Source organism: Pseudonaja textilis, chromosome Z (assembly GCF_049901715.1).
Source record: "Pseudonaja textilis isolate UNSWEBS1 chromosome Z, rPseTex1.2, whole genome shotgun sequence".
NCBI lineage: Eukaryota > Metazoa > Chordata > Lepidosauria > Squamata > Elapidae > Pseudonaja > Pseudonaja textilis.
In genome coordinates, this window is record NC_142008.1 from 60,048,912 (window position 1) to 60,074,111 (window position 25,200).

Below are 25,200 nucleotides of genomic sequence, written 5' to 3' on the forward strand. Positions count from 1 at the left end.
AATGATAAAACATTTTATACAAATTTTCTTTATATGAGGTTGCCAATGTTAATTTATAATTTTTTGTCCATAATCTTTCCCAATCTTCTGATTGCATATTGTATTCAAAATTTTTCATCCAGGTTATTATGGTTAATGGTTAACCAGTCTTTTTAACAGGTGAAGTTTCCCAAGATTGGCAAACAACTAATATTGTACCTATCCACAAGAAGGGGAATAGGAAAGAATATGGAAACTGTATAGGCTATTGAGCTTAACTATAGTAGCTGTAGTCTTTTTTTAAAAAAAGGACACAATTTAACGGACCCAAAACAGCATTGTTTTACTGATGGCAGTTAATGTCCAGTTCATGTCAAACTAATCTGATTAACTTTTTAAAAACTATATCACAAATGTCCACAGGCTATGTCCATAGAAATGTCACAAATATGACGCTGTGCTGTGGACATAGCCTATTTGGATTTTAGCAAAGCATTTGATATAGTTCTACATAATGAACTCACAAAAAGGCTTTACAGGCTGGAGCTTAACTGCTGGGTGATTCAGTGGATTAGAAGTTGGCTCAGGGATAGATCCCAGAGTATTAATGGAGCACTGTTTGAAAAGGGATCAGTCACAAGCGCTATACCACAAGGCTCAATCCTAGGCCCTTTCCCCTTCAATGTATTTGTAAGTGATATAATAGAAAAATTGCTAGCACTTGCTCGGCTTGACTTTTTACTGATAAAACCAAAGTGTGGAATAGAGTTGATGTTCCTGGGGGTATCTGTAACACAGAATTGATTTGATATTCCTGGCAAATTGTGGAAAATGTGGAAACTGTAGTGCAATGTTTCTAACTGTAAGATCATGTACCTAATGAAAAACAATCCTCTGGCAGAATATTGGGGGTATAAGCAGAAGAAACAACAGAAGAAAAGGATTTAGGTATGTTCATAGCAGATGACTACAAAATGAGCAAACAGCGTACATTGCTAGAGGGATCACCAGCAAGAAAAACAAGGTTCTAACCCCACTATATAGAGCTTTAGTCAGACCCATTTGGAATACTATATCCAGTTATAATGGTGCAAGGTCTGAGGGACAAAATGTATCAAGAAAGATTGGAGGAAAGAATATATACAGCCAGCAGGACAGAAGGGAAAGCGGGGGGCATGATTGAAACCTTTAAATATATTAAGGGTGTGAAGATTCTAGAAGACAATATTTTCAGTATTAATCAAAAATCAAGAACATAGAAGTATTACTTCAAACCTATAGGAGGTAAGTTCAAAAGTAAAGTTAGAATGTATTATTTCACAGAAAGAGTAGTAAAATCTTAGAACCAACTTCCAGTGGAAATAATGAGTCAATCACCAATAACTAAGTTTAAACATGCTTGGGATAAACAAACATTCATTCATCATCTGTCAAAAATTAAGAAAAAATATAATAATAATACATAAATTAAGAAGAAAAAAATAAATTCAAAGTACTCGAAGGAGTACTAGGTCTTTTTCTGTCATCAGTTTTCTATGATTCTAAAATTCATTTGATGCAAATATATTTTTTCAATTTTAAGCTTGTTTGTCCTTAAATTCTCTCACTCTCTCCTCTTTCATATCAACAGATATTGCCAGTAAAAGTAAACATATAAAGGAATATTTTACCAGCACAAAGAGGTTCAAAATGAGAACAATTTTAGGTCTAGGGCTCTCTTCACTACTCTTGTAATTATGTCTCCACAATATTTTTTTATTAGAATTAATTCCCAGTTATTTCAGGTAATGTTTACCTCAAAGAACATGCAACTTTTGTTTTTTTGTATATGGGCTGAAAAAAACAAGCACCTAAGTGCATATATCAGTATGGACCCTGAATAATTTCTCAATCTACAGATTTTTCCATAATACTTACTGAATCACCATCTTCTTTTTTTGAATCCCATTTCATAGGTTCATTCATATCCTCCTGACTGCGGAAGCTGAAGTTCTGAATTGCTTCAGTCACTCCACGGAGAGAACTATATATATCTTCTGAATTCATATTTTCAGAATCGTAATCAAATGCACTGTTAAATATCAGCAATGAAAATATTTTGAAGCAGTTTTAATTTCAGCAATTGATGATTCTCTAATGAATACTTACACACACACACACACACACACGTCTCTCTTTGAGCTGTGGCAAAGCATTGCTAGATTAGAAATTAGACAAGGAGCAGCAATTGTAACAGAGTTTAAGATGGGGTTAATACTTAAGAAATAAAATATGATCATAAAAGAGCAAGTATGGAAGAAAATATTCTGCTTTTTATAATGGGGATTTACAAGGGTAACCAGATAAATAATGAGACACATTTGTATTTTTCTTTTAACAAGATATTTGAAAGTAGTTCTATGAAAGAAAGAAAAGGAGAAAAGGAAAGGAACAATTTTTTTTACAAACTATATAAAATTAAACATAACATTTCAAAATAAATGAATTACGTGGTAAGCGGAAATATGATTTTTGTGGAATTAATGTTTTAAATATTATGTCACTATATTTTTCTTAAACTTGAATTAAGTTGTAGTTAATTCAGATTTGCATTTAAATTGGTAGAAACCTTAATGTTATTTAAATGCACAACTCTGTGAAATGGCTGTTTCTGCAGGGAAAAACAATTTCTGCCATTCTGCCTTCTCTTCTGCTGGAAACAAATTCATCTTTATCAGTGAAAGGTTTTTGTTGGCCGAGAGTCAGTGCTGTTTCTAAATTAATATTTAGTATCTTACCTTGGTGATAATGTGTTCTGGGATGTATTGGTTGGTGAAGTGATGGGGCTAGACCAACTAGCTGGTGAGCGTGGAACAGGCCTTGTTAATGGGCTTCCCATGGGACCCTGTAAAACACACACATGCTCCTCATGAGTCTTTTGAGCATTGTTGTATTTATCCTTACAATGATATAAACATCTCTGAAGAAGGCTTCATGCATTTTTCTAGAATAAAGACTCAAAGTTCCCATTTGAAAACTAACATAAAAATGACAATAATAGAGGGCTACTAAATACATATATATATATGTGTGTGTGTGTGTGTGTGTTAATTCAGCATAGTTTAATGGAAATTATCTCTAGCAACTGTAAATGATTATAAATATACCTGTCCCCCACTGCCTGTATTCCGGAGGTGACTGTGAAGCAACTTTGTGGCACCATCTTGAAATGTTTTTGGTAAAGCACCCAACAGCATTGTAAATTCAGGAGTATTGAGTTCAAAAAGAGAAATCAGCACTGATTGTGCAGCCTAGGAAAATGACAAAATAATTAAGCCAGACTTGAAGGACAATTGTTGATAATTTCTTAATTATGGAATTGTAAAATATATTCACATTCAATGAAGCTCTTTTTTCTTTCCTGGACTTCCAATAACACATACTTCCTTTATTATGAAATTCTAAAATTATGATGAAAGTTTAAAATATAATTACATACAAGCTAAATCTTTTTTCTTCCTCTTGGGATCTTTCAATAAAGTATAAAAAAATAATTATTAAATTCTGGGAGGGGGTGATCCACACAAATCTCTCTATAAAATGTTACATAAATTCAGTCCTTGAATTTGATATTGCACTAATTTTGAAATCAACACTTACTGTATATTTATTTTCAATGATAGCCTTAAAAGATACTTACAGGATTTGGCCAAAATAAATGGACTGGGTTTCACTGCATACTGGGCAGCACTAAAAAAAGTCTTGTGTATTTGTTTTTCAGCTTTTTAGGAAATCAGATATCAGAAACCTCTGCAAGTTGTGTCAATAAAGCCATCTTCTTATGACATTTGATGGTGTACAGAGCATATAATAGGTGTTTTTTTTAAAACAAATTTTATTAATTTTAAAGACAAACAAGACATCATTAAACATTAAAAACATAAAACCTCTTTCCATTGTAAATCTTTACAAGGCAGATAAAACATTATTTTATACCGCATAATTCTAATTTACCCCATTTCCATATGGACACATAAATATCTTTTAACAAATTTCTCATTATTTCTCTTTACTCTTATTCAATTACATTTCTTTTCTATATTTATCTGTTATATAGTCATCATATTTATATTTTCCTCTGACTTATTTACAATTATTCTTATCTGACATTCCTCCAAGGTTTTATTAATTCTCAGTCAAACATAAACACACAAAACACAAAAACATAAAACTTCTTTTTAGAAAGTGGCTTGGCCCCAGATTACCTCTCTTTGTATGGACTCCAATTAAATTCATGCTCATCTTATATACCATTACCTATCTTATTTACCATTCTATATCTTCTATATAACTCCTCCCCGCTTTTCAATCTTCTTAATTCTATTTTATATATTTCATCTTACTTTAAATCAATATACTTGTATCTTTTGTCCATTCTTTTCCAATTAACCATTTATCTCATTCTCAATAATAAAAAAAAGAAAATTTCTCCTGAAATCACTAATCGGAGTATGATGCCTTTCTATCGTTTCCCTTGATTAACATTTAAAATAACACCTAGATCCCAGTCTGATTCTGCTTAGTACATTCTACCTACTAAATTTTAAGAAAAAAAAGAATAAGTCTATAAAGTAGTTAAATACATAATTAAATATTAAAATCTATCATTAAATCTTAAACATTTTAATATTTTAATTTATTAAATCTTATAACATTCCAATTGTCTATTTCAAAAACAAATGCTACAATAATAAATCTGTCATAACATCAAAACAATAGCCCATTAAACTCTATAATTAAACTAAATATTTTAAACATTTCCTTTAATATTTTATTAAAACTTAAAATCTATCATTATTAAACATTTTAATATTTTAATCTTTTATTAGATCTTATAAAATTCTAATTTTCTATTTCTAATACAAATACTACAATACTATCATATGTACTTTGCAGAATCGTTTTTTTTATTTAAATTATGCATTACCCTTTATCCCTAAAAAAAATTGCTTTTTTCCATCTTGTTTTATACCTTTGTGGCTTTTCCCCCCCCTTTTCCCTTTCTTTCTTAACCCACCTAGCCTTTTTACCCCCTCCTCTCCTAACCTCCGCCTTTTAGCTTCCCCTCTCTGTTGTATTCCTCTTTTCTTTTGCTTTCTAACATTGTATTGATTTTGCATCTTATTTTTCTCTTTCTTAGGTGTTTTTTTAGGTCTTAAGTCCTTCCTTTTCCTTCCTCTCTTTCTCTTTTCTTTCTTGATCAAACTTTTTGATTCATTAAAAATGGCTTCTTCTTCTTCTTCTGCTTCCTCCACCTGTTGTTGAGTTTGCTGGTAAATAGCAAGCGCCATTTCTAAAAAGCGAAAGACTTCTCCCACAGCGTCCTTGCCTTCTTTCCTTGTTTTTCCATCTTCTTTTTTTAGTTCATCAAGAGGTAAAGCCATTATAAACCTTTTGTTCTTCTTTTTCTTTTTCCTCTTCTTGTTAAACCAACCAAGATATTTCAAAACTTAAAACAGTTCCCCAAAGTCCCAGAGTCATCAAGCAGTCCAAACAGAGCACAAAGTTCTTCCCTTTGCAATTTCTCTTCCTGGGGTAATATCAGTTAGAAAAAAAACCCCAATCTGTATTTTAAAGCCTTATTGCAGTTAACTTCTAGTCTCTAAATCTTCAAGGCATCTCCTCCAACAAAATCTTGATATAAGTTTTTTTTTCCCAGTCCTCTCCCTTCCCACTTGTAACAAAGAGCTTTGAATTTTTACCTTCTATAAAAAAGCAGGTTTTTCAATGTCCATTTGTTAACTCCGTAAGGGAGGGAGAGTAACTTTCCCTTTCAGCACTTCCATTAGCCGCTTTAAAAACCTCCACTGGAAACAATGTATCATCCAAAAGATCGTGGCTTTCAGGATATTAAATGTATCTTAAAAGTCCCGGTTCAGCCAAAAAACTTTCACTTTACAACTTTCTCCTTCTTCCTCCTGCACAGTCTTGTCCAGCTGCCGGCTTCTTTGTGGTGACCATTACAGACCGCCGCTCCACCGCCTTGAGAAAAGGGGGTTTTGCTGGCTGGGGAGGGGGTCTGCGATACCCCCAAACCCCTATCTGGATCCCCCCTGTCTTCGGCTGCCTCTACAGGGCAGCCTTATCCTCCAGACCCGTCGGGATCGGAGGCACCAAGACAGCTAGCACGGCAGGTATCGCGCAGGATTGCAAATCCCTGCCGTCGCCGAAGCCTGGCAAACCGGAAGACGCAGAGCATATAATAGGTGTTTTGCTAGCTTATATTAGCGAAGTGTAGTCCATGTTGATATATCATACTAAACCATGATATGCATATAATCTGTATTAGGCTTGTTAGATCCTAACCTCAAACTTTTTTAAGCCTGACTGTCATTTAATGGATCTTGGGAACTAGACACATATAGGAAAGATGTACACTAGTCTCCAGATGCATTCCAACTGCAACATTTTATTGGGGTTGTGGAATGCAGTGAATGTTCCAATCGCTATCAACTGCCTGGATTGAGCAAGTTTTTAAAACAGCCCTTCTAATTATACCAATCTCAGAAGATCTGTATATTTAGTTAGTCCCTAGGATATGACCTGATAAGTCAATGACAAAGGTTAACAGTGACAACAGAATGCCCCAACAAGTAAAATCAAATATTTTTCTGCATTCCACTTAGTAACCAAATTCTCTTCTGAATAGCTGTGCTTGTAGCACAGGCAGAGGCATACATTTCAAGAAGGGAGGCAATAAGCATGCACTGCCTCTTCAACTTATTTAGAGATTGAGTTTTTAAACACATATATGCTGCCAGATTCTGATAATCAATGTACAGCTGAAGTGTGCATTGTTCTCTATGTTATCCCCACTTTTATAAAAGCCACATAATATAAAGAGTAATGTCTAAAATTATAGGCAAGGTTTTATTACTCTACATCCAAATGAGGCAACTTCATGCAGTGACAAGTATATATATATATATATATATATATATATATATATATATATATATATATATATATATATATATATATATATATGAGGTTCTCACGGGTATTTGTATGTAGATCTTTGGTTATTCGGGTTTTCTCCCACGTAAGATTGGAAGTATCTAGGCGACATTTCGATGAAGTCTCATTTAATATCTTCAGGCTTGTTTCTTCAGCTTTGTGCTTTTCAGAGTAATGTGAGCTTGCAGCTGTTTCTTCCTTTTAACTGCTAGTGGGGATGTGACTTGATTGGGTGGGGGCTTGGCTGTGTTCTGATTGGGTGGTGGTGTGTTCTTGTTGGTAGGGGGTTTGGCTGTGTTCTGATTGGCTGGGGGTGTGTTCTGTTCAGGTGGGGGCTTGGTTGTGCTCAGGTTAGTCTTAGTTGCTGGAGGATTTGAGCTGGTGAGCTGTGATCCTGCTGTTCGGCTTCGCATTCGTGGTCGTGCTGCATCTTCATGGTAGGCGTCAGTTCGCTTCATGTATGGGTCAGAGGGCTTTGAAGCAGGTAGTGGTGCAGCTGCGGTGCGGCTTCTGAGAAGCACAGAGCCGAAGACAGAAGCCGGAAGATGATGAATGAGACTTCATCGAAACGTTGCCTAGATACCTCGAATCTTACGCGGGAGAAAACCCGAACAACCAAAGATCCATATATATATATATATATATACCTATGGAACAGCTGTCCTGCCTTACATAAGAGGTACTACAGACAAAATCAGTAAGATACTACACAAGCATCACATCAAGACTCCCTTCAAAACAGAAAAATAACAGCCATCCTAAGAAACCCCAAAGATAAAATTGGCTTGGAAAACCAAGCCATATATGAAGTCCTCTGTGCATCATGCCCTGCCACATACATTGAACAGACCAATAGAAGAATAAGTACCCACCTGGATTAACACAAAAATGCAGTAAAAAAGCTGGAACACACTTCCTCACTAGTCAACACATGAAAGCAACAGGTCATAGAATCGACTTCAATGGCACCAAAACCCTAGCCATTATAGAAAACCCCAGCCACAGAATTATCAGAGAAGCCATAGAGACTGAAAAAAGACCTGAAAGCATGAATAGAAGAGATGATTCCACCAGACTGTCAATTATTTGGAAGCCTTCATTCACAAACAAAAAAATCTCCACACCACAAGCCAGGCAAACACCTGGGCACAAACAGATCCCCCCGATACCTCCAGCTCAAACACACCCCAACCAGGCACCCAGATGAAACCTAGCTTCCTAATAAATGATAGCCATCCATTTACTCGGAGCCAAGTTGCACTAAAAGCCTCCAATACAGGAACACAATGTTGCCAGCCTATCAAGACAAAAAAAGCCACAAAACAGACAGAAGATATTAGAAACACCAATCAGGCAGAACACAGCTAATTCCAAGACCAATAAACACAGACCAAGACTCCCAACCAATCAGGATGAAGAAAAAACCATTCTGGCACAGCAGTAGGCTAGCCCCAAATTTAAAACTGAAACGGCTGTGAAAGTCTGACTCACAGACGAACACAATACAGAAGCCTGATGATGGCAGATGAGATTCTGCCAAAACGTTGCTACAACTTTAAAAGCACAACTATAATGACGTGGGAAAATACCCAAAGTTGAATACAATAACAAAATCACACAAAAATAATCAATGGAAATCAAATTTAGTAACCCATGGAGGTCTGGATTTGGAGTTACACTCAAAATTAAAGTGGAAAAAAAAACACTACAGGCTGATCCAACTTTGATGTAATGTCCTTAAAACAAGTCAAAATGAGGCTTAGTAGTGTGTGTGGCTTCCATGTGCCTGTATGACCTCCCAATAATGCCTGGGCATGCTTCTGATGAGGTGGCGGATGGTCTCCTGAGGGTTCTCCTCCCGCATCTGGACTAAAGCATCCACCAACTCCTGGACAGTCTGTGGTTGCAACGTGGCATTGGTGGATGGAGCAAGACATGATGTCCCAGATGTGCTCAATTGGATTCAAGTCTGGGGAACGGGCGGGCAAGTCCATAGCATCAATGCCTTCATCTTGCAGGAACTGCTGACACACTCCAGCCACATGAAGTCTAGCATTGTCATGCATTAGGAGGAACCCAGGACCAATCGCACCATCATATGATCTCACAAGGGGTCTAAGGAGCTCATCTCGGTACCTAATGGCAGTCAGGCTACCTCTGGCGAGCACATGGAGGGCTGTGCAGCCCCCTAAAGAAATGCCACCCCACACCATTACTGACCCACTGCCAAACCAGTCATGCTGGAGGATGTTACAGGCAGCAGAACATTCTCCACAGTGTCTCCAGACCCTGCTACATCTGTCACATGTGCTCAGTGTGAACCTGCTTTCATCTGTGAAGAGCACAGGGCGCCAGTGGTGAATTTGCCAATCTTGGTGTTCTCTGGCAAATGCCAAACGTCCTGCATGGGGTTGGGCTGTAAGCACAACCCCCATCTGTGGACATCGGGCCCTCATACCACCCTCATGGAGTCTGTTTCTGACCGTTTGAGCAGCCACATGCACATTTGCGGCCCGCTGGAGGTCATTTTGCAGGGCTCTGGCAGTGCTCCTCCTGTCCCTCCTTGCACAAGGGCGGAGGTAGTGGTCCTGATGCTGGGTTGTTGCCCTCCTACGGCCTTCTCCACATCTCCTGATGTACTGGCCTGTCTCCTGGTAGCACCTCCATGCTCTGAACACTATGCTGACAGACACAGCAAACCTTCTTCCCACAGCTCGCATTGATATGCCATCCTGGATGAGCTGTACTACCTGAGCCACTTGTGTGGGTTGTAGACTCCGTCTCATGCTACCACTAGAGTGAAAGCACCGCCAGCATTCAAAAGTGACCAACCATCAGCCAGAAAGCATAGGAACTGAGAAGTGGTCTGTGGTCACCACCTGAAGAACCACTCCTTTATTGGGGATGTTTTGCTAACTGCCTATGCTTTCCACCTGTTGTCTATTCCATTTGTACAACAGCATGTGAAATTGATTGTAAATAAGTGTTGCTACCTAAGTGGACAGTTTGATTTCACAGAAGTGTGATTGACTTGCAGTTACATTGTGTTGTTTAAGTGTTCCCTTTATTTTTTTAAGCATATATACATACCGTGTTTCTCCAACAATACAGCCTCCCCCAATAGGAAGTCCCAGCATGTTTTATCGGCATAAAATCAAATTAAGCCCCTGCCCCCAAATTAAGGCTTATATTAAACATGCAAAATGGGGGGAATGGTGTGGGGGGGGGGCTTGCTGTTAGAAAGTACTTTTGTTGCATACCCGGATATGGTGCTGCCTGCATTGACTTTGGTGTTGGTGGGGCACTTCGTATCGGGAAACCTTCTGCCACCATTGCTTTCCCTTCTCCCTGTGCTGCCGTGGCATTTAGAGCAACAGCGTGGCATTTGGCGCAGCCACGTGCGCCCAGCCAGGGCTCCTCCCTGCAACCAGAGCAGAGGGCAGCCCAACCCCACATGGGGAGGTGATTCTCCCGGGGCTACAGCACAGGATCAGCCCACCCTGGGATAAGCACCCAGCCTCCATCCCTGCCTGGCGCTGGGCAAAGCGCGAAGAGCTTCGCCTGGGGCGCCCAGTGCAGCTGACAGGTGGGCCCTCATGCCCGGCAGCAGAACTCTCGCCAAGGCAGCGAGCGCCTCCCTGCCAGGCCCTCTGCTCATCCTGCCAGGGCCTCACCAGAGCCGTGTGGGCTGGGCAGAGCCGAGAAAGTAAGCCGCGGGTGCATGCCCGCCTGCCAAGAGAAAGGGCCGGGCTGACCCGAGCTTGGCTTCCTTCCCAAGTCCCTCCAGCCCAAACCCGAAGGGGCCACCAGGAGAGGCCGCCTGAGGCAGTGATAGCGCCCACACATCTGTGGACAGGGAGGGGAGGCGACGGCCTGCGCCACGTCCTCCTCCGAGCTGAGCACCACCGAATCAGTGCCTCTGCCTGATGCCCATGCTGCTGCAGCATTTGGAGCTTCCGGAGCATTTGGAGCTGCATGGGGATGGAGACGAGCTGGGCGAGGGGTGGAAAGGAGGGGCGGCTTTGGGCTCTCTCCACTGGACCCGCCAGCCAGGGAAGCAGCACTGCTGTCACCTCACCTCACCTCACCTGTCCGCGGACGGGTGGGCACTATCACTGCCTCAGGGGGCCTCTCCCAGTGGCCCCTTCAGGTTCAGGCTGGAAGGACTTGGGAAGGAAGCCAAGCTCGGGTCGGCCTGGCTCTTTTGCTTGGCAGGTGGGCGCGCACGCACCTGCAGCTTGCTTTCCCGGCTCTGCCCAGCCTGCACAGCTCTGGCGTGGCCCTGGCGGGATGAGTGGAGGGTCCGGCGGGGAGGCGCTCACTGCCTTGGCGACAGGTCTGCTGCCGGGCAGGAGGCCCCGCCTGTCAGCTGCTCTGGGTGCCCCAGGTGAAGCTCTTTGTAGTCTGCCTGGCGCCAGGCAGGGATGGTGGCTGGGTGCTTCTCCTGCGGTGGGCCGATCCTGCGCTGCGGCCCTGGGAGATTCACCTCCCCATGTGGGGTTGGGCTTCCCTCTCAGGCAGGAGAGGCTTTGTCATACCAGTAGTAGAACGTTGTTTTTAAAAGAATTGGCTTTGCCTTCTAAGGCGAAGGGAAGGCGGCGACAGGAACTCCTGAAGCCAAGTGTCTCCGCCGGGTTCTGGTTGCAGGGAGGAGCCCTGGCTAGCCGCACGTGGCTGTGCCAAACGCTGCGGCGTTGGTCTAAACACCGCGGCAGCACGGGAGAAGGGAAAGCAACGGTGGCGGAAGGTCTCCCGATATGAAGTGCCCCACCAACGCCGAAGTCAACATCTAAGCTGTCGCTGCCCACCCACCCGAGGATGCAAGGGGGGGGGAATTAAGTCACCCCGGAAAAGACAGTTGGCAAGTGTATTGGCAAATATATTTCCAAATCAATTAAATAGAAATTTGCATGATTTAAATTCATCTGTTTATGTTACATTAGGTCAACATTCTGCTTGGTTACTGTCCTTCACAAAAATCAACAAACGTATGAAGGTTTTTTTCAACATTATTATGGATAATCAATATCATATTATTGAAATTAAAATATTAATGTAGAATTATCTACCATAAATGATAAACGAAAGTTCTTAAAAAAATAACTTTAATGTTAACATAATTTAAAATACCTTCCTAACATCTGAACTTTTGGGTTCTGTTGTCCAAGTAATAATTCGAGATACCGCCAGACGAGTTTCACTTGAATTTACAAAATCTCCTGGATCCATCTGTTGTGCAAGTGTCTCTATGTATTTAAGGATTGCAACTTTCACCTGTAAAAATAAAAAGAATCAAATATACAGAAAAGTATAATATCTAATGACATATATATGAGAATGGAATTATTTTACTTGAGAACTGCATAGCAATGCTAGTTGATGCTAATAGTAATTCAGAAATTATATTTTTTAGAGCAGCAAATCAGTGGATTGGATAAAAAATGGCATTTCAGTGAATTAGCTGAAAGGATCTTGAGGAAGAATCATACCAGTAACACCTGTATCATTCAAAAGCATATTTTGGACTCCAAATGCAAAATAAATAGTTCAAAGAATTTTAAACGTTATGCTGCAGAAAGACAAAGAACTACAGAAAATATTTCTGCATACATCCAGGTTTTTTTCTAAATGGAAGTTTTTTTAATGGTAATTAATAAGATACTTTTAAATCCAAATTTCAAATATAATTTAAGGTGTGTGTAATTGAGAACAGCTTTAGGATATCAAAAATATAGTAGTGCCTTAAATTTAATGAGTTAACTAGAATTAGGATAGTTTTTTCTTTGTTTGATATATGTAACTGACAGAAAGGTTTAATTGAAAATTTGAAAATGTAATTCTTAAAGTAGGCAAAGTAACCTAACCTAAAGTAGGGTTATTGAAAATGTATTTTAGAGTTCCCATATTAAGACATTTTTTTTTTAAAATGATGCATCTGTTTAAAGAAAAACTCTCTGTGTTAAAAAGGATGGTTATAAGAGAAAAAAGTTATTATTCTGTAAGTGTAGTTTGAAGGGAGGGAATTAAATGCAATACTGAGGTTTAAAGCTTGTATGTTAAGCAGTCAAAGAAAAAAGAAGCACTAGACTTAAAAAGTTTTTTTAAAAAGTCTAGCATTTTAGTTATAGTATAAAAGCAAAAAGTTGAAGATAGAGTTTTTATCTTGTACTGTGCTAAGAGTAAGAAATCAATGTCTTTTTTTCCTTTCTTTTTTCTCCCTCATAACCCCTTTTCCCCACTCCTTTTTCTTCCTTTAATTTCCAATTTATAATAAAATAAAAAATTGAATAAAAAAGAAATTAAAATTATAAAAATATAGTAGTGCCAAAAATAGATATCCTAGCACCATAAATATATACAAGTCTGTAATTTTTTTTTAATGATGGGTTTTTAGATAATTTTAGCAAGTTTTCACCTAGCTGAAAACTAGAATATATCTGGAATAGATACAGAATGAAATACTTCAATAAGTTTTTAGTAGAATTGAATTAAATACATATAAAAAATAAGACACCATTTCTCTTGTTTCTGTTTCCTGACAGAAAATATTTAATTCTGGTATATACATTCCTTTAAATATTCTGCTAAAATGATTCAATAATTCCCTTTCTTTCTTTCTTTCTTTCTTTCTTTCTTTCTTTCTTTCTTTCTTTCTTTCTTTCTTTCTTTCTTTCTCTCTCTCTCTCTCTCTCTCTCTCTCTCTCCTTCTTTCTCTTTCTTTCTTTCATTCTTTCTCGTTCTTTCTTTTTTAATTTTTATAGATAAGACATTTTGAATAATTTTTGTCGGAGTCTGTTATTTACAAAGAATAAGAACCATAGCTAGTACTACAAAAATAGTGCCAATTTCTAATAAGAATACTTATACCATATAATATTGTGGTTACAAACCATCTGTTTTTAACAAAAAACATTCATTGTTTTCTTTCTCTAACTTCTATCCTTTGTCTTCAACCAGTCATAGAATTTATTCCATATCAAGTATGTCAGAGTATATTCATGAACTGGAATAGAGCTTGGTAACAAGGTCAACCAATGAATAGGCATATCAACTAAGTCAGCCAATGAGAACTGCTTGGAAACTGAAACTAGAGGTAGCTTAGGTGTAGCAACTAAGCTCTGCAGCTCTGAAGCTATGTTGAGTTCTGAGTCTGTCTATTGAAATGAAACTGCTTCTCTTCTCTTGCTTGCCTGCTGAACTAAAGTAAAAGAGAAACTGAGTTACTGTTCTGTTCTGCACTTGTAACATGTCTGCTGAAGTTACTTGCAACATGTTTCTGTCTGAATTTGCTCCATGTTGGAGAAATCTACAACTGGTTTGTAAAATCTACTTATTATGTTTATAAAGATGTTATTTATTTAATGTACGGCATATCATACATGATGTATGTAATGTATGATAATGTATGGCATATCATACACTAGCAATATATATTAACATTTCACCTAGATCAGTAAAACACAACAAAATATAAAAAGTATTTCGGGGTGCACTAAATATATCTGAACTCGGTTTAGTGAGTAAAACAATCTGAGAAGACTGTTGCCTTTAGGCCTTGTATACAAGTCATTTAAAGGCTTCTAATTGGTTGTGGTAAGAAACAGAATAGTGAACTAGATCATCAATTCAATTCAACATGCTACTTTTTAAAGAATAGATATTCTATAATAAGTGTGTGTGTGTGTGAACAATAATATTGCTAAATGTAATAATGAACATAGAATACAAAGTTTATTTTCAAAAATATGCCATTTTGGCACAAATAATATCATTTCAAAAAACAATGTAGTAGTCCTTATATACAATAGATGTCCTAAAAGCCACTTAAAACCCCGTTTTGAAGTTATTGCTGCTGCAGCACCCACACTGTCATTCGCACTTAGGATTCACAACAGGAACCTGCAGCATCCCCCCACAACCTATCTCCCTCATTCTGTTCTACTGGGTCACTGCAGGCCTTAGGCCTCCTCCATATCTTCATCATGCACTTTATATTTTGAAGCTCTCTGAAGCTCATCCTTTGCAAGCCACTCCATCCCTCTGTGTCCCTTAGTTGTGTGGCTTAGAAGCAGCTGCAAAGAATGGCAGGTGCTTCTGGGATGCACCTGCAATCTGCTCTGTTTCCCTAATGCAGTCTGCATAGCAGTGCAAGCTCTGAAGTTTTGCGCAAAACTGCACAGATCTTGTTAAGACTACTTTATCCGTGGACCATGTGGCTTCATGCATAAAGCAGCTGTCATTTTGGAGTAACCACAATTTTACATGTCTGGAGCTCTGAAGATCTTCAAAAGGTCTACGACGGGTAATGAGAGGCAGGGAGGAAATGGGTCCAGTGGGGTGGGAAGCAGGCCTAAGACCTGCAGAAAGTTGTGTATGGGGGGATGCCTATGCAGACCTTATGAGGGGAAAACAGAGCTGTGGGGACCTTGAGGGACAGGAGGTGGAGCATAGGAGTATTGGGCGGGGAGGAGGTATTGGGAGGCAGGAAGGTTTTAGTGTGTGCTAGGCCTTCTGGACCACCCCAAGGCAATTTCATTTAAGTATCACATATGCAACCTCAATGAGCAGACTTCATTGCTGTTGTAGCCAAGGACTATATGAATATAGATTCTTCAGTTAAGCAATCACCATATCCTATGTCAGGGGTTTCAAATTCAAGGCCCGAGGGGTTAATCTGGCCCACTGCTTGCTTAGATCCGGTCCGTGGGCCCGGCCTGGAAATAGCAAAAGACTACCCTGTGGTGCCTCTGCTAGCAAAAATGGGGCACTTTCATATATTTGGAAGTTTTGTGCAATGCAAACACATAGTATCTTCACATCTTTGAGAATATAGCAAAAAAAAACAAACCTAGAATGTGCAGAAATGGATAGATTGAATAGATTGATTGATAGACTTGAAATTAAATAGATAGATTGATAGACTTGAAATTAAAGAGAAGGAAGATATGGAATATTTTGAAACATGGGATTCATTTTATCTATGGTTAAATAAAAGAAACAGAAGTTAGAATATTTAAAATTATAAGTGAAGGATTAATTTAACCATGAAGGATTAATTTTACCATAAACATATTATGATATGTTTATTATCCATATGATTTAGTATTAACAATTAAGTATTAATATTATGTTGAGAAAATGCTGTTATTATATGATCACTACTAATGAGCATTATGATGATGACTATTGCTCAAACTAACTGTAACCAGACAACACACTGTTTATATAGACATTGAAATTGTTGCTCTTTCTTTATATAGTAAAATAAAGATGTTTTTAAAAGATCTTCATATCTACAATTAGCAACATAACCTTTCAATGATTCACATAGATATAACTTAAAGTTTAAAGGGATTTTTTTAATCAGGGGAAAACCACCAATCCACATCGATCTCCCAATGTAGCTCCTACCAGTTTTAAAATCTTTATTCCTTTATATTTAAATCTACAGAAAAATCTAAAGATTCACTGTAACAAAATAGTTAATATAAATTTCTCTATAGCACTTATAATAAACATTGCATTTTAAGAAATATGATATTTTGTCTGTAATTTCGATACCACTGCATCAAGGAGTAAAGAAGTGCCATATTGTGAAAGCAATTAACAGACTAAATACTTCTGTGCCAGACAGAGAAAAATGGTGGTTACATATATGCTTGTTATTTTCCCAAAATGTCTCAGTTGCTGTACATACACAGTATACTGTATATACCCAAGTCTGAAATTTCTCCAACTGGTCATCTTCAGGAGAGTAGTTTTTGTTTATATATTTCAACTTTTACATATTTTCAGCAACAGCTCAGTGTCTGAATATGTATCATTAATATCATAGAATATTCATAATAAAAGCTTAAAAGCAAATGACTCCAATTTTGAAGATGCAAAAATATTTTGCAACTGTAGAAAACTCAGCAAGAAATTTTGCTGGGATACTATTCAGTCTTTTAAATGGAGATTGGGAAATTACAAACATAAAATTAGAAAAGACTTGATAGAGGGAGCTTGCATAGCCAGCTTGATGTTAGACAGCCATACAATTTTTTAAAACTGTGTTGGACTTTGTGGAATTTTCATAGGATTTTCATAGAATGTTTCAAGACAATCACATAACGCTGTGATCAAGTTTACAAGAGCATGCTCAAAATTCCTTGCAAAGGTTAGTAGCACTATATTGATGCATAGAAATATTTTAATGTAAATTTTACACACAATAGGTTAAAAAAAGCAATAATTCAGAAAAAAAAACCTTGGAGCTCCAAAAAGAACGAAGCTGGTCCTGCAGTGCTGGCTTGACTGTCTGAAATTTTATAATAAAAAAAACCCACTAATTGAAAACCAACAACATAGAATGTATAACACAAGACAAAAGTATTATTGAATGGAATGTAAAGCTTTATAAGTTTTTACCTTCAGACTTGGTGTTTGGGTCTGATCAACAGTAAACCGCATTAAAATACTGAATTGAAGATCATTTGGAAATGATTCCCTATGAAATAATACAATTAAATTTCACATCATCAAACTTACAGTATGTTCAGAAACTAGACATAAAATGGGAAATACATGTACTTTGCCCATATAAGCAGTGAGAGATAATATAAAAATTATGGGTTTGTAAAGACTGAAAACGTTAAAACTAAACACAGCATTTGGGTTCATTCATTTTAAAGGTATATTGTATATAAACATTATTAAAAAATAGACAATATAGTGAAAACAGACACATTTTTTCTACATTCTAATATGCTGACTCTAATAGCTATATTTTATTGTATTCTAAAGGATGCAAAACTGAAATACAAATGTAGAAAGTTTACAACAGGTGTACTTTTATTCTGACATTAATCTATTACCTTGTCACATCTAAAGCCTTCTGAACTTTTGCTTGTACAGATCCCAACAAGTCAGCACCCATTTTTTTCAGAAGCTGGGTCAGCAGCACAAATAGCCAATCCTGTAGATCTTCTTTATGAACTTGGATAAAATCTACTAATGTTTCCAAAAACATGCTGAACACCTGCATTAGGGGGAAAAAGGGAGGACAAAAGGAAAAAAAAGTAGGGAAGAAAAGGAGTTGATGCTTGCCTGTGTTGAACTCACAAAATAATGTAGTACCACATAGAAGCAGAAAGAGGCAATGATATACAGCCAAGCAGGAAAACATTCTCTCCCGTTTCTTGTAAGAATCTGTGATTCAGAAATATATTTGTATTTCTGGAAATTAGTACTTCATGCAATATCACTGAGCAAAGAAATGCTGTGATGACTGGCGCAATTCTCTTCTTCCCTTTTCACTATTTTGGTGTTGTCTATTTCATTGAATTTTGGAACTTGATCTATGCTTCATTTTAGCATACTAGATCTTTTTATTACAACTGATCTGAAAAACTCTCAAACTTCCCAGCTTTAATGATATATTATCTACTTTCATAGATATATTCTCTCATATAGTGCAGTCACAATATTCATCTCTTTTTCATACATACTATTTTTTCTGCTATTCATCACTTTATATTTAATAAAGTCTGAACAACCATAAAAAATCTTGTTTTCCATTTGAAAAATAGTTTTACACTGCTAAGTCTTGCATGCATAGAAAACATGCTGGATACAAATAAAAAAAGCTAAGATGCCACAACAAATCTTTAATATAACACATTTATGACTTTCTTCAGTATAGTACACTGTAAGATTTGAAACAGGGAAGAATGAAATTAATGTTACAAATGATCTCTATACATCTAACAAATTAACTTCAGCATTGTTTATAAAAGTGTCAATAATTATGGAAACAGAACAATCTGTAACTGAACAGAATTGGGAGTGTAAAGAAATTTAAAATTGGAAACTTGATCTTCATAGTTTTAGGAAGTATTTGTATCAAAACAATATAGTTCTGTAAAATCATTAAGGTGATCCAAAATGGTGTACTTGAATCAGAAAGCAAGCTGATTAAATAATGTATAGTTGCAATAGGGAAATTTTATCTTTTTCTATAAAGATACTTAGCTACACTTTGTATTGAAATTAGTAATCAAACTTTCAAATAAGTCTTCTACAAGGCATACAAATAATACTTTGATTCCTACTGCAAACAAACAAACAAAGCCCTTATAAGGTAGAAGAAAAAGAATCTGAAAATTTTCAGTCTATGCTCAAACTATACAAATTTACCACTAGAGCTTTCTACACTTTTCTATGCTTGTTCATTTGCTACTATCTGGCCCTTTATCTATTGAATAAAGAAAAAACAAATGTTTAAAATAGTCCTAAACTTGCAGAATATTTAATGAGAACACATAGTGAGTATATTATACTTTATTGTTGAAACTAACCACCAACAAGAGGTGTTCTTTTGCCCAATTCCTAAAATGTGGGTTTCATAATAAGACAGTGATTCCACATTTATCTTTGGTCTTTATTTGCTCTTTACAGCAGCAAACTACAGACTCTACTGTTATGTAGTGCAGGAAAAATGGGGGTAGTGCATGCACAATTTTGTTAGGACACCAGCTTTGGGTAAGTTGTCCATCTAGGGTTGGAGCTCTGTTATAACTCATTCCAAGCTTTACTGTAGGGTTAACTTTAAGCTCTAGTTAAATATAATCAGATAAAGTATACAGAAAACTGTAATTTAATGGACTATGGAGGAGGGTATAACAAAAAGGCTAGGGTTTCCAATTTTCTACCACAGTAAAACTCAATTTAATGAACATTGGTTTAGCATAATTCCAATGTAATCACTAGGCTGAAGGTCTCTTAGAATAAGGTTTTGTACCCATCTTTTTACTGAAAGTAAACAGAAGACATGCAATAGTGAAAAACACATTCTAGGCATTGCAAACCAAAATGAATGCAGGACTGTGGAAGCAGAGCAGAACTCTGATTACATGTACTATTTGGTTACCTGGTTTACTGATTCAACTTTTTTTTATTGCAGATTGTGTAAATTTGAACTGTGAAATGAATGTTTATTCAACCAAGGCTTACTGTAGAAGAGAATTGGAAAGCATAATTTTTTAGAAAAACCTTCCATTAACACATGAATTGGCAACCTAAGGGGGACCAAGGGACACAACATATGTAGTTTCTATAGTTGGAATAGCAAAGTGGGCATGATCTAATCTTACATGTAAGCAAAAGCCTTGCTCTAGGGACACTGAGGTGGGGGGGGTGCCCTTTGGATATATCTAAGTTATGCAAATGTAAGTTTTATAATTCTTTTTTCTTGTTTCTCACCTCAAAATGTTAAGATTTTAGAAAACTAAGGAATAGTTTTCTAAAATCATGATCAAAAAGGTTTCCATGGGTTACAGTAAGGGTTTTGAATCCATCTCTATACTCAAAAATAATAGCAATATTGAGAAAAAAGAATGATGCAACAAAATTGGATTCAGACCAAGTTAACTCTCAATATCAGTGTAATTCAATTGAATTATTATCATAATTCTTGCTGATTTCAATGGGATTTAAGTTCAACTAAGTCAATTTATCTCCAATTTATTGTTCATGTGATTCATTTAACCGCATTGATAGGCATCATTTCATATAAACGTATAAAAATTAACAGACACTACTGCATGTTATCTTATTTTTAAACTGAAAAATACTGAAAACTTGCTCTTAGCAATAAAGTCTTGATAGTTAACAAGCCAACTCACCTTTCATGTTCAAAATTGCAATACCTTAACAATGCTTTTCCTCCTCCATAATATTCAGACTGTAGATCAGTTTAAATATAAACATAATTTAAACACTGCTCAGTTTTGCATATTTTCATGGGCATTTTGCAAAAAAAAAAAAAAAGACATTCACGATATGGGATAGCCAAAAAGTATGTGTTTGTCTGTGTAAAAATTCACATTCACAGTGGACAGAGAATGTGTGTGTGTGTGTGTGTGTGTGTGTGTGTGTGTGTAGTATTCAGCTTTGTTGGGTTTTTCCCACGTCATTATAGTTGTGCTTTTAAAGTTGTAGCAACGTTTCGGCAGAATCTCATCTGCCATCATCAGACTCTGCCGAAACATTGCTACAACTTTAAAAGCACAACTATAATGACGTGTGAAAATATCCGAACAAAGCTGAATACCATATATGTAAGTACTCGCGAAAACTTAAGAAAACACATACACACACACACATATATGTATGTATGTATTGATGCATGTACAGTGGAGCCTCAGGTTGTGACTGTAATCTGTTCCTGGACTCTGGTCGCAACCCAATTTGGTCGCGTCCGAAAGCACCACCGACTGCACATGCGTGCAGTAAAAAAAATGGCATCGAAGGGGAAATCAGCGCAGAAAGATTCCCTTTCCATGCTAATTTTGTTCGTCACCCAATTTTTGAATCGTGTCCTGAGGTGGATTTTTTTGTTCCCCACCAGATTTGGTTGTGAACAGGAGCATTCGTGACCACTGTATATATGTATTCCTATAAACAAATCTGGATATAAATCAGCAACAGGACTGTGGAGAAAATGTTTTAGATCTTTTTAATATGAATATATCCTTAGATATGAAATTAAGATGCGCCAGTCACCACAATACACAATAGCAGTAGAGAAACAAAAGGAAAGTTCATTTGTATACAAAAGCATTTCAGGATAATTTCTATAGCTGCAGGAATTTATAAAGTGCAAAAGCTACATTCTACAAACATTTTTATAGGTATAAAATAGAGGGGAGAAAGATTAGTATTCGTCATGCAACACAGTCAGGGTTCCAACAAATATTGAACCAACTTACTCTCTATAGAGAGTTCCAACACAGGGGACAGCATGCAAAAAGAAAAAAAAAAGGGGGGGGGGGAAGGGGGAGATAAAACACACAAATTAGTTGCCATCTGCATAGTTCCTGCATGAGAAAATTATGATGCATATGTTTTAAAATATTAATATCTTTGGAATCAAATTCCTAAGTAGCATATATCAATCTATCTTCGGTCTTCTTCCTCTATTTTCTCTTTCAAGATCAAATCATTGGAAGAAAAGTAGTTTTTTATGAGCAATTTTAAAACATGGCTGTGCATCAATTCAACCCTCAAGCTTTAGTTAAAGAACAGTAATCTATACATATCTATTAAAATTATAACATCTTAAGTAGATGTGCATATTTTGGGTCATACTAGATCAGGGGTGTCAAACTTGCATCATCATGGCGACATCACGAGACGTATCAGAATTCCCCCCCTTTACTAAACCAGGAGTGGGTGTGGCCAGCGCACGGCCTGCAGGCTGCGAGTTTGACAGCCCTGCTATAGATACAAATGCAATGGAACTGAAGTCTATTATTTTCTACTATGGCAGAAAACACCTTTTTTGCAGTTTTTGCAGGATTGAACAATCAGACATAGTGCTTCAAGTAACCGAATTTTAGTTACTTATCTGTGGAAGCTTAAATATTTTACTGAACACTATGGGCTCCTAAAACAAAGTGCCATTAGACAATTAAGTCAATAAACATCCTCAAACACAGCCAAAGAATGATTGCTGCAAACAAATCAAAGGTATACATCTAAGGCTTATATTTTTAGCAAAGACTATAGAAAATCTCGCTGAAGTTAAAATGCATCCATAAGTAGAATAATCCAAAAATTTAGAATTTACACTAAAAGATGCAAAACTTTTTCAGTGAATTAAATCAGATATATCAAGTATTGAAATTCAGCAACATTGTTGTCAACAGTTGTTCAAATATTTATTATTAGGAAAAGTAGGAGCAAATTGAAAATGTCAGTTATCTGAAGCAGGGTGGAGATGGATTATTTCTTGCAGAAATCATCTTGTTGACTCAATTTTTATCCTACATTTCTTCTATACTACTCATAACAAGATTAGAATCAGTCCATAAAGCTTGTACTTTACTTCCTCTTTAATTCTTCATTTTTCCTCGATATAATATATCCACTACCATTCTGGTTATGAGTAGGGAAAGAAATAGTTTCCATTTGTTTAAATATCAATTTATTGACCATTTCTCTAAAATTGGTACATCAAACTTAATTGTATTACAGTTTTCATATACTGATTCTCTTACTCTACTGGCAGAGTTATTTGCAAGAAGAAAACTAAAGTGAAAAAGTATACTAGTTCTTATAAAGTTAATGTTCTTAGAAATATACTAGCAAGACAAAATATCAAAATGCAGCATTGATGCTTACTGTGAGAGATAATTGGGGTATAGAGTAATTAAGCTGGTAAACTCCCTTTTGCTGAGAATTCAGGAAACAAAAAGTTTTAATTATGACGTCTCAGAAATGTCTGCATGGTGGGTAAATTTTATGTAGAAAGATGGATCATAATTAAATAATGAAATATAAATATAGAACAGGTAAAGAGTCATTTGGAAGTTTGTTTGGTGTGATGCTGAATTGAAACTTCTGATTCTCCTTAAGGACAAAAAGATGAAAATAAGATTCTATGGCATTCTTTTCACTAATAATTCTTCATCAGAAATGTAGTGTCAAGCTGAATAACCTAATCAAAGCATTAACATGCACCAATTTATATATACGGCTGTGAAAGTCTGACTCACAGACAAACACAATACAGAAGCCTGATGATGGCAGATGAGATTCAGCCGAAACGTTGCTACAACTTTAAAAGCATGACGTGGGAAAATACCCGAACAAAGCTGAATACCATACATGTAATTACCCGTGAAAACTTATATATGTATATGTATGTATGTATGTATATATATATGTGTGTGTGTGTGTGTGTGTATGTATATGTATGTATGTATGTATGTGTGTATATATATATATATATATATATATATATATATATATATATATATATACACATATATATATATACACATATATATATATACATATATATATAGGGGTATATGTATGTGTAACAAAGCTGAATGCCATACATACACACACACACACATGTATGTATGTATATGTAAATCTAGGTGTGTTCGGGTCTTTTCCCGTGTAAGATTAAGAGTATCTTGGTGACGTTTTGGTGAGGTCCCACTCACCATCCTCAGGCTGGTGCTTCTGGCTTTGTGCCAGTGCAAGCAGTGTGTGATCAGAGCTGCCATCTCTCTATATATACTGGTGGCGGGGGCTGGTGTGCTGGGCTGGTTGGCTGTGCTGCTGTCTCTTGATTGGTTGATGGAGTTGATGTTGGTATAATGGGCTGTGTGATGGCCTTGTGAGTTTTGTTGTGGAGATATCCTGGATCTTGTGCTGTAATCTTCTGGGTCATTTGTTTTGTAGTGATCTTTTTTCCATTAGCCTCTCGTGTTTTAACGGCTTGGGTAATGGGTTGTGTGATGGGCTTGCAAGTTCTTTTGTTGTGGTATCCTGGGTCCTGCATTGTTATCTCCTGGGTCATTTGTGTTTTGATCTCTTTTCCATTAGCCTCCTGTGTAGTAATGGCTTGGATAATGGGTTGTGTGATGACCTTGTGAGATTTATTGCTGTGGTATCCTTGGTCTTGTGCTGTGATATCCTGGGTCATTTGCTGCGTTGCAACTTCTTGAGTTCTTGTGGTGTAATTTCCTGAGTTTTCTGATGTGATGTCCTGAGCGGGTGGCTGTGATGTAGCATTCTGGATTTTATTCTGGCTTCGAGTTTGGGGTCTGGGTCTGTGTTCTTGGCGTGTGTCAGCTTGTTTGGTTTTGGGATCAGGGGGTGCGACAGCTGGCGAAGCAGCCGTGGTCTGTTTTCTGGATGGTGGTTGTCCTTTGTTTATAGGATGGGTTTGGGCCTGAGTCTGATGAGGGGGATTGGCAGTGGTGTTCCGTTTGTTTTGGGTCTGGTGTTGGTTTTCGTGGCTTGGACTCATTTGTTGGTCAGGGCTAGCTTCCAGATGTCTGGTAGGCAGGAGGTATTGTCCCGTCTATTCATGTTATGGGGGTGTTTCTCTATCTCGATGGCTTCTCTGATAGACCTCGCCGAAACGTCGCCAAGGTACTCTTAATCTTACATGGGAAAAGACCTGAACACACCTAGACCTACGTACCTGTACCTATGAAAATCTACGAAAACAAATATATATATATAAAGTTTGTGGATGCAAATGTTATTTCATAGAGAGTTATTGAATCAAGAGGTAAATAAATATGAAGTTTTGTAAACTAGTCTAAATTAAGACTTACAATATCAGCAGGGCAACCAATGTCCTGAAAACTTTATAACAGCAAAGATTTAACAATAGAAACAATGTCATTTACTACTTATGTCAGAGAGCTGGGTTTTAAT

General features: G+C 37.1%; 1 protein-coding gene across 46 annotated transcripts in view; it reads right to left on the reverse strand.

The window, feature by feature from the left end:
* The window catches only part of CLASP2 (cytoplasmic linker associated protein 2), a 289,137-nt gene that overhangs the window by 33,216 nt on the left and 230,721 nt on the right, over nucleotides 1-25,200 (reverse strand). For 28 of the 46 annotated variants that reach the window (XM_087915696.1, XM_087915693.1, XM_087915692.1 and 25 more), the window contains 7 exons: nucleotides 17,832-17,995; nucleotides 17,386-17,464; nucleotides 17,225-17,275; nucleotides 12,106-12,249; nucleotides 3,126-3,269; nucleotides 2,757-2,863; nucleotides 1,897-2,050 (listed from right to left, as the gene is read on the reverse strand). In XM_087915696.1, coding sequence (XP_087771822.1) covers nucleotides 1,897-2,050; nucleotides 2,757-2,863; nucleotides 3,126-3,269; nucleotides 12,106-12,249; nucleotides 17,225-17,275; nucleotides 17,386-17,464; nucleotides 17,832-17,995 — 843 coding nt within the window. The remainder of the gene's footprint in view (nucleotides 1-1,896; nucleotides 2,051-2,756; nucleotides 2,864-3,125; nucleotides 3,270-12,105; nucleotides 12,250-17,224; nucleotides 17,276-17,385; nucleotides 17,465-17,831; nucleotides 17,996-25,200) is intronic. The other 18 variants (XM_087915720.1, XM_087915710.1, XM_087915707.1 and 15 more) reach the window with 1 other exon arrangement.